At 45.4% G+C, this 18,674-nt stretch overlaps 2 protein-coding genes across 2 annotated transcripts; one reads left to right on the top strand and one right to left on the bottom strand.

Moving 5' to 3' along the window:
- Positions 1-3,482: 3,482 nt before the first annotated feature.
- Positions 3,483-6,437, top strand: LOC135811601 (adhesion G protein-coupled receptor E2-like). The gene is made up of 2 exons (XM_065324835.1): positions 3,483-3,903; positions 4,933-6,437. The coding sequence occupies exons 1-2, from the start codon at positions 3,621-3,623 to the stop codon at positions 5,853-5,855; spliced, it is 1,206 nt and encodes a 401-aa protein (XP_065180907.1). The 5' UTR covers positions 3,483-3,620; the 3' UTR covers positions 5,856-6,437.
- Positions 6,438-11,673: 5,236 nt separating this feature from the next.
- LOC135812514 (EGF-containing fibulin-like extracellular matrix protein 2) lies at positions 11,674-16,915 on the bottom strand. The gene is made up of 3 exons (XM_065325847.1): positions 16,206-16,915; positions 14,629-14,754; positions 11,674-13,270 (listed from the first exon to the last, which is right to left on the bottom strand). Exons 1-3 carry the CDS (start codon positions 16,690-16,692, stop codon positions 12,744-12,746), a joined length of 1,140 nt encoding a protein of 379 aa, XP_065181919.1. The 5' UTR covers positions 16,693-16,915; the 3' UTR covers positions 11,674-12,743.
- Between the last annotated feature and the right edge of the window lie 1,759 nt (positions 16,916-18,674).

Here is an 18,674-nt window from a genome sequence, read left to right as displayed (position 1 = left end):
GTCGAGAGTCGATTGCACAATGGATAAATAGAACGTCCTCTTCGCTTCAGGTGTTAGGTTTTTTCGGCCATGTCTGAAGGCGGCAATCTTGCCGAACACCGCACCGCAGACCTTCTCGACTTGCGGCTGGAAGGTGAGATGCTCGTCGATGAGTAGTCCGAGATACTTCACGGTGGCTGCAGGGGTGAGGGGCTTGCCTTTACAAACTAGGGGGATTGGTAGATGCGGCACAGGTTGGCGTGGGCGCCGAAGGACCAGGAACTGCGTCTTGTCAGGGTTCATGAGAAGTCCTTTGTCATCAAGGTAGAGCTCCAGAGCGCTAAGGTCATCCTGAAGCTTTCGCAGCATGACAGAGAGGTCCGTTCCAATGACGAAAAAGGCGATGTCATCGGCATAGAGCTGAGAAATACTGTTCCGAACAATCTGTGGAACCTTGCGGATGTAGACGCAAAAGAGGAGGGGGCCAAGGACGGACCCTTGCGGAACTCCCCTGGTGCAGGGCACAGTCCCACCACGCTCCCCATTGACCACGACTTGTTGACTTCTGGAGGACAGATAGTCCGCGAACCACTTCAGCACCGAGCCGCCTAGCCCTACGTCAGCCAGCTCGTTGACCAGTTGTTGATGCTGTACACGGTCGAAAGCCTTGCTCATATCTGCGAACAGTATCGCGCATCGCTGGCCATTGTCCAGTGCTCTTGTCCACCTGTCTATGGAAACAGCGAGGGCATCTTCGCAACTGTGCTTTGGACGGTACGCAAACTGCTCCAGCGGCAAGGCGGACAGCTCTGGGTGGTCACGGAAGAATTCAGTAATCTGCCGGTGGACAACCTTCTCCAATATCTTGGAGGCAACGGGCAGCAGAGATATTGGCCGGTAGTTGGTGGCTGCAAGTTTGTCCCCGGACTTGAAGAGTGGGCACACGTGTGCATGCTTGTAAGAGGCTGGAAAAACGCCAGAAAGTAGGGACTGATTGATTATGGATGTTAGTGAGGCCGTGATATTTGCTTTGCATGACTTTAAGATGCAGGGAGGAATGCCATCCGAACCCGCGGCCTTGTGGGAGTTTAGAGTAGTCAGTAGAGCCTCAACTGTTTCAGTGTTGACCAAGGTGAAGTCAGTCAGGGTGCTAGGTGCTGTCGGATCCCTGTCGGCTGGTATCTGCAACACTCCTGGCCTGGCTGGGTCGTGGACAACTGCCGCAAATGTTGCAGTGAGTGCTGGAAGTGGCGCTGCAGGGGTGGATTTCGTGGTGGCTCGACCAGAGAGCTTATTTAAGAGACACCACTGGCCTCTGGGGTCACGCTTCATGTTTCTGAACTGTTGCATTAGGAACTCCGACTTCAGGCGCCTGTTCAGAAGTGTCCCTTCCCTTCTCACTGCCCGGTACCGTTGCATTAGTTGTTGATCAGAGGGACGTGACCGAACCTTTCTGTGCAAATGCTTACGCTGCTGTAAAAGATATCGCAGGTGAGGAGTCAGCCAGGGTTGAGGTTTGGGTTTGCTGAAGGATGGTACGCAGATGCGACGGACGGGGCAAAGTTTGTCGTAAGTTGACGTGAGGACGGCTGTTAGGCTGTTCGCCAAGATATTTACATCTGTTGCAAGGGGGAATGACGTCAGTTGTTCGTCCACGGTTCGGCATAGAGCGTCCCGGTCTATTTCTGTGGCGCTCGGCTTCCTGATATTGGTGTAGAGTGGACAGGTAGACATGGTTGGATATGTTAGGTGGGTTATAACTAGGTCGTGGTCGCTGATACCGTCCACAGGGTGCACTGCTGTCTGTGTAAGCTGGACTCCAGTGGAAACAAGTACCAAATCGATGCAGGTCTGCCCATGACGAGTGGGAGCAGTGACAACATTCCTGAGATCAAACTCGCAGCACATATTCCGGAGATGTTTGTAGTGTCCACTGCGAGGCTGCAGAACATCCGTGTTCAGGTCACCGAGGACAATAATGTTCGAAAACTGACGTAGAATGTTGTCGAGTTGAAGGCTGAAGAGTTCCCAGAACTCGACCTTTGCGTTGGGTGGACGGTACACGCTGCACACAACCAGCTCGTTGGATTTGGGTTTGGAAGACGGTATGCGAACACGTACAAATATGCACTCCACTCCCGGTATACATTGCGTTGGGGCAGGAGAGGAAACAAGAGACGCGTGCACATACATGCATACTCCTCCGCCATGTAGATCTCTGTCTTGTCGATACAATGTGTAGCCAGGAACGTGTAAAAGAGAATCGGGAATGCTGCTGTCCAGGTGTGTCTCGTTAATGGATAGAATGTGAATTTTATGATCGTGCAAGAGTTTGTGAATATCCTGAACCTTATTTCTGAGACTACAAATATTTATAAGAGCTAAAGTGACATTACGACAAGTATTAGTGTGAGCAATGATCCGGTGGCTTACCGACGAGGTGGTAGGATTTGAGGGACTCCCAGGACGATCCTATTGCGTGCCCGGATGTTCCAGTGCACCCCTGTCAGCAGAGCCTCGTTCCTGCAGGAGGTGTGTGATCTGCTGGGGGGTGTACGGTTGGTACGTTTCGTCGAGAATCTCGTCGTACGGCATTGAGCACTTCACGCCTCTACGTCGAAGCTCCTTGTAGCTCGTCACGTTGTTCTTCCTGGCTGTCTGTTGCTGTCGTGTCAGGTCATTGGCCATATATATGGGAGTTCCATCTTGTAGTTTGAGGTTGAATCGTGTACGGTATACGGCAGACTTGCTGGCTTGGCTTTTGAATTTGATCCGTACAGGACGGGGACCTCGAGACCGCTCAGTTCCAATCCGTTCTGCGTGCGCGACTTCATAGGAGTCTATCTTCAGGATCCGGATGCAGTCGTCAAATAGGCTGTCGTCCGCTTCCGGGATGCCGCGAACAATGGCGTTGTTGCAGCGCTGTTGACGGTCAACTTCTTCCTGCACCAAAGCAGCAAAGTTGACGACGTTGCACGTGCCAACAACCCCTTCCGGGGGCGGCATGTCCTTTTCACCGTTCGTAGATCTACGGTACGCTGCCGTACCTGTACTCTCAAGACGAGTAAGGCGAGCCTCGAAGATGTCCAGCTTCTCCTTCAATGCCCGATTTTCGGCCATTACAGCATCGATCTTGGCCGAAAATTCCAATGACATGACATCGAAGCGCTCCGTAAGAGCACGTTGCTCCCGCAGGATGTCAGAGAGGAGACTCTGAACACTGTCCTCTCCCTTGGCATTGCTATCGGTCTCCAGGGACACTTGCGCGCGAATCACGTCAGGTGGTGTGCTGGCTTGCGTTTTTCGGCTTGTTGCTGACAGCTTGGATGGCGTGGACTCAAGGCTGGGACTGCGCCTCGCTGGAACCTTTGCGGCAGCCTTTGCGGCAGCACTTCTATAGGTTTGGGACATGACAGAACAGACGTGGAGTCAAAATCACGCCTGGTTCGCCAAAAATTCCGGAGCTTCAAAAAAAAAAAAAATGTTCAGCGTCGTATAATCCCTGCTATGGACACAGTGTGAACCATGATTCGGGTCCGCATTGTCACAACACGTGGGGATCTTACAGATGTACTTGTCAACATGGATATGAACTCACGGAAAATGGCAATACTTATACTTGCATCGATATTGAAGAATGTATGGAGTCTTATACGCCTTGCTATGGATATTCTCGCAGTGTTAATGAGCCATACTGTATAAACACAGCTGGAAGCTATCAGTGTGTTTGTCGAGAAGGCTATGAGATTATCGGCAATGGAACCTTACTTCAATGCCGGGATATTGATGAATGCTCTCTTACACCTCACCATTGCCCTGCGAACTCTGCGCAAAGTCCAGAAAATTGTGTGAACAGTATGGGGTCCTACTCGTGCGATTGCTTCGAGGGATTCACTATCCGAGATAATGGCCTGATATGTGCAGGTGAGTCACGTGATATGTATACTTCGGTGAATCACTTGTTTTTCAAATCAATACACTTTAGACCTAGGCCTATCTCGTATCTTAAGCAGGTACGCCATGTTGCTCTCTCGCTCTCTCTCTCTCTCTCTCTCTCTCTCTCTCTCTCTCTCTCTCTCTGTCTTTTTCTCTCTCTCTTTCATCAGTTCTAGTCTCAGTATCATTATCTTTTACTTCTACTTTCGAATTGGGTATGTGAATAGTGAAATACGTGCTAACATATCGATATAATTATACTTATTGGGATTCATCCGGAGAGTATTTGAATTATCTGGATCGAAATGTATTTGGCCGAAGGTAAATGCAATTGGCGTGGTTGAGTGACCATTTGGTCAGATTTAGTGTTCACCAGGGGAAACAGTAAAACAAAATATGATCGCTAACGGACATGCCCTCGAAATACGATGTGTATATAGGTTGAGTAAGTTGACAGGACAGCATACTACTTCTCAGCGCAGTAATTGATTGTAGATATTCTTGCGACATAATCGGTATCAGACCCAAAAGAGGCGAAAGGCTGCGTAGCTGTAATTTTTAAAGTTTCACGCATTTTAGCAATCATCAGAGAGCAGCATTCAATCTGGTATAATGCATCGTCGCTGATTGCTCTTCATATCTTGCCTCGATGATCAACACGTCTTAAATATTGTGCTCCACCAACCTTTCCCTGTGCCTATACAAGAATAAATGCGTCTTGGGAAGAGACAAGACATGCAATCGATCTGGATGGCCAATTGTTACGAAATGGTTTGTGTGAAGTTCCTGTGAACGCCAAAACGGGTCATACAATTGCCCTTGTCTGCAAGGCGCATCGAGATAGGATTGCGGGCGAAAGCTAGATTCGTCAATCATAGATGTTCATTGACCGAACAAGCCATCTATGCATGAACACTTTGAGAATTGCTCTTTCTTTCATGCGGGGAATATGCTCAACACAGCGACATTCATTTAATATATAACGTATTCTTGTGTCCGATTTCCTTCGTAATTCAGCTTCCAGTCCACCACAATCTCCTTCAACTACGTTTCAACACGCAAATACTGCACCTGCTACCACCAGCTCTGAGGTCCGTGAACAATTCACACCACACCCGTCATTACCACCCACAGAATACGCCAGTCATCGCGCCACACAACTGATCACTTCTAGCGCACCACTCAATGTCACATCGCCTATCGCCATACCGGCTACAACACAGTCGGACACAATGATGCCAGGCTCAAACACATCCAGCAGCTCTGTTACTATACTAGTGTCGTTATTAGTCATTGGCCTTATGCTCATGACTCTGCTGCTTGCTGTGGCATTCTGGAAACGACGACAGATAGCCAAATTCTTCCACAAAGATGAAATCACCACACGCCAAGCAACATGGGAAGGACAGATGGCGATGAGTGCTACATTTCGTGCTGACCGTGAGGAGATGCAGTTATCCCACCAGCCTTCCACTAATGAATATGCTGTGGCTGTGGTTGGTGCACCACACGAGTATGCTACTGTTCCTGAAAGAGACGGGCATAGTGGAGAGCATATGTATAGCGAAGCTACAGCCCCTTCCAACATACCAATAGTACGCTCCGGGCACCGTATTCCGCCGGATACTACAGACGCATCGATTTTTAGTGCAGCGACAAGCCGTGTTGGTGAAGATCCAGATGCGGAACGATATACTCAGCCTGATATCCAACGCAGCGTGGTGAATTCCGCAAACCTTCAAAGCCAATATACATACATAGAGAGTTCTTCTCGTGTACTATCGGCTACGTGCCCTCGTGTACATGATACTCCAGGTCCAGCACCACCTTCACTGCCAAACGACACCTACTCTGTGCCACATTCCCAGCCTGTCAGTATCCATCCATCTTCACGGAGAGTAACGACGCCATCAGACTATCTTGAGCCTTCTGATTGCTAATTTCCAATACTGCAGCCTCATCCGAAGCCAAGGTTCACAACGGGGCACCAACACCGTAACCAGCCAAACACATATCGGTACATGTATTATACATGTACATATACATATACATAATGTATGTACATAATGTATATACATAATATACTGTAAACAATACATGTATACTGTACGTACTGCATGTTGTTTGCTGTATGACTTGAGTGTTTTCGTGTTTTCACATTTCCACGCTGTACAAGACCTCTCAATGACCTTGTGTTATGTTAAAATTATGGGCACGAGTACGAAGCAAATACCAGTGGCCACATAATAATGTGTATGATGGAATCAATCCAAAATTGCATAACAGTGATTTGCGAGCGTTTAATCTTTCTGTGCCAGGATTGCTTCCCATACGTTTCCACTTCATCCCCCTACACATTTTGGTATTAGTACTTTCACGTTCCTCGCCACTGCTACTACTTTGATTTTGTATCTCTTACTTAGTTTAACGTTACTTGTTCTACTGTAGGTTTAAACTGGCCTTCATTTCATTAATTTTTTTAATGTGATTCATGATTGGTCCTAAAAAGGCAAACACCAATATGAATTTGAAACTCGGGTATTGAGCCAATATTAAAAGTAGAAAGGAAAAGGACATATGGAAACGAGTTAAGAGTATATATAGTGTATATAGTATCTAGTTACAGTGGTGGAGAGTTACTCTTAACTCGTTTCCATATGTCCTTTTCCTTTCTACCAATATGAATGCTTGTCAAGGGGATCTCAAGCCTTGATGATTGCTAATGCTAGGGATAATGATGTACTTCGTGTAGAATGTCATGTACATATACAGCGAATCCTATCGAAGATGGCGGTTCATTTTTTCATGAAAGGAGGTAGGGTGAAAATGTAAATTTATTAGACAAAATGTTACTAAGGCCTCTCTTACGGGCAAACAGAATACAATTGACAGTGGCATGGCGAATGATTAGAACACAACACCAAAAAATGAAAACAATTGTATGTGTGAAAAGGGTGAAAATGTGATACACTACTTCCACACTGAGATGTTGCAGTTGTTGATGATGTTTTTGCCGTTTCAGATGTTGCTGATGTTACTGTGGAAAAGGTAGTGTTCAACGAAGATTTTGTGTTTAATTGGAGTGGAGGTTGTAACGCCGCTGGAAAACATACAGAAAATCAGATACAAAAGATGTAATGAACATGAGGTGCACGTCAATTATAGCTGGTTGGTTGGTTGGTTGGCTTATTTTAATTCGCACAATAAACGGGAACTAGGCCCAATGACAAAAAGGCGAATGGATAAGCCGCATTTAGAAAAGAGAGGACAGGAATTAGGAAATTACGAAAATCTCTAACAGAGGAGTCAAGCGAGTATCAGGGGAGAGAGGGTGGTCGAGAAGAGCTAGGGGGCAGGCTAGTCTGAGAAAGAGTATGGTAGGCAACGTATGCTAAACTTTTTCTGTCTTGCTACGGTCCGAACATCATCCTGCAGCAGGTTCCAGAGTACAGATCCTGCGACGGCCGGCCGAGAAGCGCCAGAGCGAGTGAAGGATGGCTGACTGAGCAGACCACTGGACCTCTGATGACGGGCTCTCCTGCCAGCGGATATACAGACAACGTGGCACTAGCTTTCCCGTGAAGGTACCTCCAGACAAACACTAGTAGCTTGTGCTTGCTGAGTTCGCCTATCCGGTACAAGCCATGATGTACCAGCAGGGGATGCACGGTTGTGTAGGGTGGGTGGCGTCGATAGCTCGGATAACCCTGTTCTGCAGCAGACCCAGGCGATCAAGCTGGCGACCAAGGAACGTGGGGAAGAAGGCATTACTGCCGTAGACTATGTCAGGGATGACAACAGTCTGGACGGAGAGACGGCGTGCAGATCGGGACAGGGAGCGACGGGCTCGGCACAGCGCACCAATCTTACGGATAGTCTTGCATAGCTCTAGGCATACTGGAGTTATCATTCAGCTCGTCGACGCCACAAACATATCGTCCAACTGGCGACGCTCGAAGCCAGAAAATAGTATTTGAGGGATACAGCTCCCCAAAGGCAAAATGGTCAGACAGTGGTATACTCTCGTTACATAGGGCAACGGCGGGGGTTTGTATGGAAACACGGACACGCATCGCTTCATCTAGGTTTTGGTTTGCTCCTTCCTTCGCCTTTTATCTCCTTATGGTCGGTTTTTCGGGCCTCTTTGTAGCAGTGCATTTCACAGTTTTTAATGTTGAGCAACAGAAATAGAATAAATTCAATACAATACAATACAACACAATGGTCACCTATTTTGTTCATGATCTACAACAAACGGAGGACATGGGTCCTAACTGAAAAATTCTTTTTCCCCAAGTATAAATACGTGAATTTTGACAAAATCTCGTGATATGGTGTAAGGACGAAGAAATTAACGCGTTCAGGAAAAACCTCGGACATCTGGTAACTGTTCAAGTTTGCCCACCAGGTACCTACTGCCATCGTTGAACTTTTTGGAAACATACGATAGGTAGGACACATGCAACTAAACGACAATCTTTTACCAGATCATCAGACCACCACTTTGATGATGATCGCTTTTGGTGTGAAACATGGAGTCACTATGGGCGCGTTCGATCACACAAATCGGTCAATTCTAGAATTAGTTATTGTTGATGCACAGTTACACAAATTCCATCATTAGAATTGATTTTATCCAATTCCGTCAATTCGAAAGAGAGGGCGGAATTTCTCTAATTCTGGCGCCAGAATTGCACACTCGGTGTGTTACCAGTCTGGTCATGCATGACTCAAGTTAAGGAAGAGCCTCCCTGGCGGATGTGGCGCGAATGCAGGGCTACAACAAATTCCTGAATTAGCGCGATGATCGCGGACTGGTCAAATCTTCGCGTGAAACGAAACCTCTCTAATGATTGTCTCCCGCCACAAAGCTGCACGAGCGTGTTCTCCATGGTGACTGGCCCCAGCGTGTTCTCCAAGGTTGTCACCTCTCATGCCACATGCACCAGTACGTGTACACGATCGATTGAACAAGATTCTGAACACGCCACCCTCCGATTCATGCAAGAACACGCCAGTCGGTACTGAAGCAACAAGGACTTACGTTAGTTCTGCGTACATGTACATGTATGACCAACATGACTCGTTTGTTGGGTTTTAGGGACGAGAGGGTGAATATGGAGAGTTATCACTCTTCTATATCGACCTCCACTAATTCTCGTGATCCTTGACTGGTCCTATATTACCCATATCGCCGCAATATCGACCGCTTATATCGACCGCTTGTATCGACCACTTAGGCATTGTAATCTTTCGACTTTGACTTAGAATTTTTCTCTCCACTTCAAAAAGAAAATTGAAAGAAAGAAGACAAAGGAAGAGAACAAGCAGGATTCGAACTCACAACAGTATGAACCTCAAGCAACCCCTTATACCACCCAGCCACTGTGCTGCAGATGCTGAACCCTGTTGTTCTTACAGTCTTGTACCCAAAATAGGCAACATCCTATGTACACTATAGTACAAAATTAATGCTATACTAAAAAGGTTACAATAGCTCCTAAAGGTTCAAATTTTGGGGTTATGGCAAAGGAATCGTGATAAATAGGATATTGACCTCGACTTCGGTCTATATGGGAAATATAGGCCTCGTAAAAGACCTCGGCGGACCTCGGTCTTTTACTCGGCCTATATTTCCCATATAGACCTCGTCTTGGTCAATATCCTATACGTATAGGTCTAATATTACCTTCAGCCTCGTGAATATGGGCGAATATTCACTAGTTATACAAACCTCGGCTTCGCCTCGGTTTGTATACAGTACCAGTGAATATTCGCCCATATTCACTCGGCTTCAGGCAATATTATATACATACATGTATAACGGAATTACTCAATCTGCGGACAGAACTGTTTCGTCCTTTGTGGACTCGTCAGCGCAGCACAGAGGAAATGAGGCCGAACCTGATAGAAATGGAAATAAAAATTTCCAATCAGGTCCGAACGTACCTTGCCAGAGTGCTCAAACTGAAAAGTCAGTGAGCTCTGCATAACGCAAACAGCAAAGGCACTACCCCACGCAAGAGTGCTCAACTGCTACAAGAGCAGGAGCGAAATACTCAATCTGCGGACAGAACTGTTTCGTCCTTTGTGGACTCGTCAGCGCAGCACAGAGGAAATGAGGCCGAACCTGATAGAAATGGAAATAAAAATTTCCAATCAGGTCCGAACGTACCTTGCCAGAGTGCTCAAACTGACAAGTCAGTAACGGAATTATATATTTATATTTATTACAACATCTCAAGACTCAGTGGAAACACCGATTGTCCTCGCTTGTCCTTGTCCTCGATTGTCCTCGCTGTTGTGATGGTGATGTGAGTGCAGAGTTTGGATCGGCCAAGAGCGCAATGTGGTGGTGTGGTGTATTGGATTCCATTTTATACTCCTTCTCAAAAAGGACCTGATTATGCCAAAATGTATGCCTTCAATTACGCCTTCAATAGTAGGTGTGTATAACGGCCTAATTGAGCATCTGCCGTTGTCGGATGCCATTTTATGCTCTTTCTACAAAAGGACCTGAATATGCCAAACGTTATGCCGGCATAATCCGCTTACCCTTGGCTGCTCCGTGAGCTTCGTCTGCCAAGAGCGCAATGTGGTGGTGTGGTGTATTGATAGCAAAGCGAATATTGATAGCAAAGCGAACAGCGATACTCGCCTACAACAAACAAATGTAACATTCTAGGCACATTTTACCCTTTACAATGTCCTCGACTTATGAATAATAGACTATCGGGAAGATTCAACTCTTTGATTAGTTTGTAGCTTCCAGGTTGGCTAGTGATGCAGCCATACGTACGGCAGATGGTGGAAGCATATCCTATCCGGTTGTAAAGTTAACCAATCCGGTTCCCTAACTGCTCACTTGAAGTTAATCACTGCTGTTACTTGTAGCATCTACATCTAGAGATACATGTACATGTGTTGTGGTCAGTTAAAAGTCATTGATAACTGAAATTCCATTGCTGATACTAGAACAAGTACCTGCAAAGGCAACACCATGTAACCTAACCAACTCTATCATCACAGAGTATTAGTCAAACAACCGCCAAAGCCGCACAGCTTGCATAAAAACCGCACTTGATTCAGTCCACACCTCAATAGCAAAGTTCTGAACATATCACATTCCCACCCGATGCGCCTTCTACTCATGCTTTTCAAAGGACTATTAGCGTTTGTATGCATTTAGCGCAATAGGGCTTGAAAGTGCTACGTCACTCCATAGCAATGGAGTTGTTGTTGCTGTTCGTTTTGCTACTCTTTCTTTTTCCCTCCCCTTATTTCTATTTATCGCCGTGGTTGGCAATCACCCACGCTCGTAATATTGGCCGGTGTTTTCGCCGAGTCTTGAGATGTTGCAATTCATAATAATAATAATAGCAACAATTTGAAAAATTCGAAAACTGGATCCACCTGGATCCAGTTTTTGTATGGATCCAAGCACATTTCAAGCGGTCTAACTCACAGCAAGGTGATGTTGCCAGTGAAACTGACTGATTTACCTAGTGGGGGCGGGGTGACAACTGGTGGCGAAGTAAAAGTTGCACCTGCATACGACATGAGTGGGTTGCTATGCACCCACATACTGAGGCAATAGCAAAGTCACACCTTAGTGGATCCAAAATAGAAATCTGATGTCAATTTACTACTCCAAGGCCGTTTTTGACGTCATCACTTTCAAGCCCTATATACAGCCACACTGCTTCAATGGCTCTAAATATCCTGAGTTCTTTGTTCAAACTCTACGAGGATGACAGTAATAATTTATGTTAATGCATCGGCTAGCAGAGAGACAAGTGATAGGACCTATGCCGTGAACCTACAATGTACGTGGAAATATTGAACAGAAGTTAGCGCAGTAGCATTGTGAATGCAGCATACAATATTTGAATACCAATGGAAAATGATGAAATTGGCGTACAGGCTAAAACACCCTCTGAACACAGTGAGTTGCAAAAAAGGATGTGCAATATCGCAAGGTTTACAAAAGCACATGAAGTCAAACAGGGGAGAAAATAACTATAAAGCTGACTCACAAGGCAAGTGGAATTGGTCGATGACTTCATTCATCGTAACGTTATTATGCATGAGGTGTAATAAAGAGATTGAAGTCATCACCTTTTTGACACAAATTACTTAGTTCTACACGACGTGCAGAAGCAATGAAGGAATGAGTTAATACAACATCTTCCAACTGAATAAGAATGATCTTATTCGCAGCTTATCCGCCAAGAAGATAACCAAAACTTAAAAAAAGGTAAAAGAAAAAAGAAAAAAAGGTACACATATGGATTTCACCAATTAATCAACATGGATTCAGACCTATAGCTACGGTTCGTATCGTGTTAGCGTCACGCGATGGATTTGTAGAAGCACAGGAGGTGTAAACTTAGGTCTGCTGTGGTTCCGGTGTTGGTACCACCACAGGATATTGCGTGTCCTGACCATGGATCTCGTCATAAGGGAGATACTTGGTCTGAAGAGTCGTTGAGTGAAAGGATAGTGTAGTGTATTCATAGACGGGCACATCACGAGCATCAGGTGCATTCGAAAAAAAACTGGAGTATAGGTGTGCGCATGGTTATTAGGTGATATTTCTGATATGTGGGTTTCCGATGTGCGACTTATAGATCCGCAGGCGTCACTTGACTCAGTAGGGCAGAAACCCCACGTTGTTGTACCAACAGTCTTGGTTGTCATAAGGATCTGCGTTCCCGGAAGGCATTGTGGTGTGGGATAATCTCTACCCTGAGTGAGTAGAGCAGTAAATAATGTATTGATCGAGTGTCGCTGCCCGCTGTACAAGTGTGTTCAAACACACAATAGTATTATGGAATCTCCATGTAATCAGAGGCATCTTCCTGAGTGGATACTGTTTTCGTTGAACCCCGAGACCGATGACAAGTCGATTCTTCGTACACTGGATTGATGGTAGTGAGTGCTCGTACAGGTGTAATTGGTATCACGCGTAGTGGTCCGTCGTTGGAGTTCCCCGTGAAAGTCAGTGAAATGTTGTCATTCTCGGGAATAGACTGCAGGATGTAGAGTTCATTTTCAGTGAGGTCGGTCGTGTTGGATGGGTCTCGCCGTACACATACTGTACTCGTTGAGGTTTCGGGAGGTGCGGAGTTTTTCTTGCTACGACGAACAGCAATGATAACAGCCAAAGCAGTAACAAAAAGTAAGACTGATATAATAGATCCTATTATGATGTAGAGGGTATAGGACGCTTCTGGTTGAGCTGTTGACTTTATCATAGTTGATTGCACTACGATCGATATGGGATCAGAATCCCTTGATAGTGGACGTGTTGCCGCCATATCGAGCTGATGAGAACTTGTGGATGGAATCATTGCTAGAAAACAGAGTGGAATGCAGAGAAGGAATGTATCACGTACAGATGGAAAGCCAAAAAAGGTAAGGCCACTGTACCGTCCAAAATCAAAATGTCCCTACTTTTAGTCTTCCAGGAACTGTATGATTCCAATGGTCTGGGTCCGAACCAGCTGAGACGCCTTTCTGCTATGCTCCTATTGGTCGTAGTTATAATGAAACTGGCGTAATTACTGCTGCAATGAGGGAGACTAGATATGTATTTGTGTATAAATTTCTCTGAAAGCGTCACTTCCTTCTTATGGAACTCCGGACGAAGTTTAAGCCTTCTGAACGGCGTCTTCTGGACGCTGAATTGAATGGCCTTAGTCCGAAGAGGTTGCGATACTGCGCGCGGCCTTTGTTTCTAATGCAATGCACGCCTCGCACCAAGCCCATTAGACTCGTGCAGTATCCCGACATTTCATCTTACCCCATACTGTACCTCCCAGTTAATTGTTCCGACTAACAGTCCACCAAGGTAACAAGATAATATACAGTCAGGTAGTACAACTACAAGGCATAAAACTGACAGGGCATGAGACATTCAACGTCTTGACACCTAGCTTCAACACATCTACCAAGCGCAAACCAACTGCATTTCAACTTGGAAATCTCAGGGCCGGAAAGTTCCAATGCCAGGTCGCTGAATGTCTTAGTATCTTAGGACTATTGGATAAATATCTGAATTTTTGGTGTAAATACATTATCATACTCCGAGCATCACGTTAGTGAACACCTGCAATTTGGGGCCTGAAAAAGCGCATAATATGTATCAAATCTTCACTAGTTTGAGTGTATCAAAAGTTGCCATTATACTCCAGCAAATAAGGTAATGTACTAAAAACATTTCACGGTTCGCCGGAGACTCGGCTGGAAGCCGGGTTTTCCGCATCCGTAGGAACGCCACCACCCTTCAAGGATCAAGGCGCAGATTCAGCTCCTAAAGCGGTGGGAGGTGAGTAGATCAGCTCACCAGCAAGTGGTCAAAGACTTAAAATCCCATTCACTGCATCCATGTTTTCCTCGTGCCAGGCCACGAGTTCCCAATTAATTGCGGGTCGCAGCACGGCTAGAAAGAATCCTTCCGCTTCCAAGCAGGACTTGAACCTGGCACCCTCTGTTTCTCAATCATGGTCTTAGACCATCCCACTATGCCTGCCTGCATGTATGTTGTGGTACATTTCCCCCTGTAATCATGATAAAAGTCTTGTGGCAGTCAAATGAACGCGACGTTCAAATACGTATACATTGTTGCTCATGCCATGCATGTAATCCCTTTTCATCGTTGTTAAGATATAAACGACATTAAGGAGACAGGAATCTGAGCATATCACTCACCATCACAATCGGCACCATTATAACCAGGCAGGCATGGGCAGTCGTAAGATCCGTTCAAATTCTGACAATACCTGTTGTCACCGTTGGTCTTGTTGTTACAGCTGTGAGTACCGGATTTACACTCATCTATATCGGAATATCAGCGATGTGGACCAGTGATGTGTATGAATAGCAGCGATGTAGATCAGGGTGAGCGATTATACAGACAACAGAAACACATTGGCACAAACCCGCATACCCAGATAATCATAAAAATCAAAAAGGACAAGTAGCTGTTCGCCAATGATGATCGTACAAATACCATGATCTAAACTCTCTGTTATCCGCAGCCAATCAGTGCTCAATTTCACAAGATTACACTACCTCTACACTTCATAACTCAATCTCCGGATAGAACTATTTCGGCCTTTGTGACTTAGCGCTGCACGGAGAAAATGAGGCCTAGCCTGATAGCAATATAAAACGAATTTCCGAAACCAGATTTAAACCAGGCCCGAACATACCTTACCAGAGTGCTCAAACTGACTGGTGTATCCATATATGTTCTGCCTGTTGTACGCATTGCCCTTTTGCACTCGCGTGTGTACGCATACTAGTACACACATGAATCACGGTTTTCTGCCTGTTCTTTGCTATGGACAAGAAGTCTTTTCTCTTTGTCTTCTGAAAGATAAGTCACAAACCCTACCTCGTGTGTTTGCGTTTGTTGACACAACACTGACAAGTAAGTGAACTCTGCGCTACACAAACAGCAAAGGTATTACTCCACATGAGAATTCTCACATTTGTCAGACATCTACATGTGATTTCGGGAGTTTACGGGGTGGTGAAGTATTTTGGGGAAGAGTGTGTTGCTCCCTACATGGGAGCTCACGCTTTTCCTGCCGACTTGAATTCTCACTTGACTGACTCACGACTGCCATCCAGAGCACACGAGAAGTCCATCGAACCGTTCACTTCGCAAACCTGCAAGAAAGCACCACTCCCTGCTCAATACACAGTGTTTCGGGGAATTCACCCCTCATCAGTTGAGCTTGAGTAGGATGAGGAAGATTGTGCCTGAAGAGCACCACTTATATAGTGGTGGCACTGGTGATGGTTGTGCCTGGTAATTACAAGTGGTATTCTTCAGGCACAATCTTCCTCAGCCTACTCAAGCTCAACTGATGAGGGGTGAATTCCCGGAAACACTGCGTATTGAGCTGGGAGTGGTGCGTTCTTGCAGGTTTGCGGAGTGAACGGTTCGATGGACTTCTAGTGTGCTCTGGATGGCAGTCGTGAGTGAGTCAAGCGAGAATTCAAGTCGGCAGGAAAAGCGTGAGCTCCCATGTAGGAAGCAACACACTCTTCCCCTACTATCGTCGAAGTCGCACCAACCTCTTCTTAACAGTGAGGTATTTTACATGAAGTATTCAATTTTGATCTTGGACTCTTAGGGATCAATGACAATGCATTATACAAGAATATGGTGTAAGCAAAAGCCTCAATTCAATTGTAATTACACACGATTTTGCTCCTTCCGACACAAAACAGACCTACATTCAAGTACATAATTATGATCATTGCAAATTACTTACCTACTTGTAAACATTCAGTACCATTAGGAGTATCTTGGAAGGCGAATCCCTCGACGCAATTACACGAGTAGGACCCCATACTGTTCACACATCTTCTAGGACTTTGCGCAGAGTACGCAGCACAGTGGTGAGGTGTAAGAGAGCATTCATCAATATCCCGGCATTGAAGTAAGGTTCCATTGCGGATAATCTCATAGCCTTGCCCACAAATACAGAAATAGTTTCCAGCTGTGTTTACACAGTTCGGCGCATTATCCCTGCGAGAATATGTATAGCAATGGTTATCCGACTGTGCACATTCATCAATATCGTTGCAGGTATAGGTATTTCCATCTTGAGTGCGTTTATATCCATGTTGACAAGTACACCTGTAAGATCCCCACGTGTTGTGACAATGCGGACCCGAATCAGGGATAGGATAATATCTATAGCAGGGGTTATGCAACGCTGAACATTCATCGTAATCTGAAGGGAATATTTGAAACATGCACAGCAGTCACTGATTACAATGTTCAGAATAGCTGATCATGCACGAGACACGGAACGCAACACGTCAGATTCATTCTAAGTTGCCGTACAAGTATAATCATTTGTGGCAACACCACAGATAATCACCAGACTACTGATCTAATCGTTATCCGTTTTATTATTCAAGCGGGTACCTTCCCAATGTCTGCAATTTGACCTACGAATCTATGAGAATGGGACTGAGTTTTATGGGAAACCCAAAGAATGGAAAGGAAAGGATTCCGGGCAGAAGAAGAAGGGTGCTTGGCTGGGACCACCAAGAGCAACATTTTCCGAAGTTACTAGCAGTATATGGAGGCCATTTTAACAATAAAGTACTCCAAGTGAATCTCCAATGATGAGCATAAAAATTTCTTCATTTTTAAATATTTCAACATATTTTTAAAAGTAACGTAGTTTGAAATGGCCTAATCCTAATTCATGCAAATGGAAAAGAGCCCTCTCATCGAAGAAAATACATTTAGCAGCAGGAACATACATGTCATGTACCATAATGACTCAATGAAATTGCTGTACACTGTACTGAACATCTTTCAAGGTGTTCAGTAAAACACATTCCAGCAAAGCGGCTTACTGTTGTATACGGCGCCCGCCTAAATGGGGAGATTTCCTACCTAACGAAGGAGAAAAAATACCATACCTTCTTGAACGTGCAAGGTGATGAACGGTTCATGTGCTTCATTGAGTTGAAACGCACACTGTCTGAGAGGAGGTGTCATCTCACTCTGGACTGTGAATTTGATTTGCAACCCATGCGATGATTGCACGGAGAAATTGAGATTGTGACTGGATCCAAATTTACTACTATGGCTGAACCTAACTGACCTTTCATTTGACCAACCATTGTGGTCAAACGACTTAGACGAAACTGAGACGCGACATCTTCCGTGTGCCGTGAATGATATGGCTATAGCTGCAATAGTGCAGCTCCCTTGAAACTCGAAGTTTATGCTATAAACACGACTGTAGACGAGGAAGCGATCTGATAGTGTACCAGGTATATGCGATGTGTACCACTTGAATGTGTTAAGTCCACCGTTCAAGCCTTCGTAACTATATTGACGATGAGCGACTGGACGGCAACTTGGGGTCAAACACCATACCTCAGTTGTGATGACAACCAGTGTCGTCACTAGAACGATCAAACTGTAGTTGGTCTGGAAACAGACTGTAATGCAGAGGATAGCAAGGACAACACGAAGCAAAGTATGAACCTACCGCTACCTATAATTACATGTACTCAATCTGCGGACAGCATGCTGTTTCGTTCTTTTTGAACTCATCAGCGCAGCACAGAGAAAATGAGGCCGAACCTGATAGCAATGGAAATAAAAATTTCTAATCAGGCCCGAACGTACCTTGCCAGAGTGCTCAAACTGACAAGTCAGTGAGCTCTGCATAATGCAAACAGCAAAGGCACTACCCCACGCAAGAGTGCTCAACTGCTACAAGAGCAGGAGCGAAATACTCAATCTGCGGACAGCATGCTGTTTCGTTCTTTTTGAACTCATCAGCGCAGCACAGAGAAAATGAGGGGGGTATAATTACATGTATGTACATTGCTAGTTGTATAACGTCTGCAATCAACAAGACTTAGTGGTGGTTATACACTTTACCGAGGCATAACCCAAAAAAATAGAAATACATGTTTATTGCATTAATACTCGGTTAACCACTGGCCATGGAATGACTTTTAAGAAAGTGAGTTGTGTAGACCAGTCAAGTATAACAATGATGGGCTGGAAGAAATCAAAATGAATTGTTTGGGGCGGATATACTCGCTGCCAATGTAGCAGTGACACTATCTACCACCCTTACCTGAAAAGTGCACCATTATCACACAATTGTGTAAGTATCAGGACCGAGACGACGTTCCAACCCAGGTCAAGCCAACATGGGGCAGGATTGGTTACGAGTTGCTGAGGCAATCCTTCCTCGATA

This window comes from Sycon ciliatum, chromosome 3, assembly GCF_964019385.1.
Source record: "Sycon ciliatum chromosome 3, ocSycCili1.1, whole genome shotgun sequence".
NCBI classification, from domain to species: domain Eukaryota; kingdom Metazoa; phylum Porifera; class Calcarea; order Leucosolenida; family Sycettidae; genus Sycon; species Sycon ciliatum.
This window is presented reverse-complemented; position numbering and strand designations above follow the sequence as displayed.

Excerpts from the sequence above, each read along its gene's own strand:
- LOC135811601 (XM_065324835.1), top strand. The coding sequence starts at position 3,621 with ATGGAGTCTTATACGCCTTGCTATGGATATTCTCGCAGTGTTAATGAG. Across the intron at positions 3,904-4,932 it reads TAATGGCCTGATATGTGCAG|CTTCCAGTCCACCACAATCT; the intron begins GTGAGTCACGTG and ends TTCGTAATTCAG.
- LOC135812514 (XM_065325847.1), bottom strand. The coding sequence starts at position 16,692 with ATGTTTCAAATATTCCCTTCAGATTACGATGAATGTTCAGCGTTGCAT. Across the intron at positions 14,755-16,205 it reads TACTGAATGTTTACAAGTAG|ATGAGTGTAAATCCGGTACT; the intron begins GTAAGTAATTTG and ends ATTCCGATATAG. Across the intron at positions 13,271-14,628 it reads TAATGGTGCCGATTGTGATG|CAATGATTCCATCCACAAGT; the intron begins GTGAGTGATATG and ends TCTGTTTTCTAG.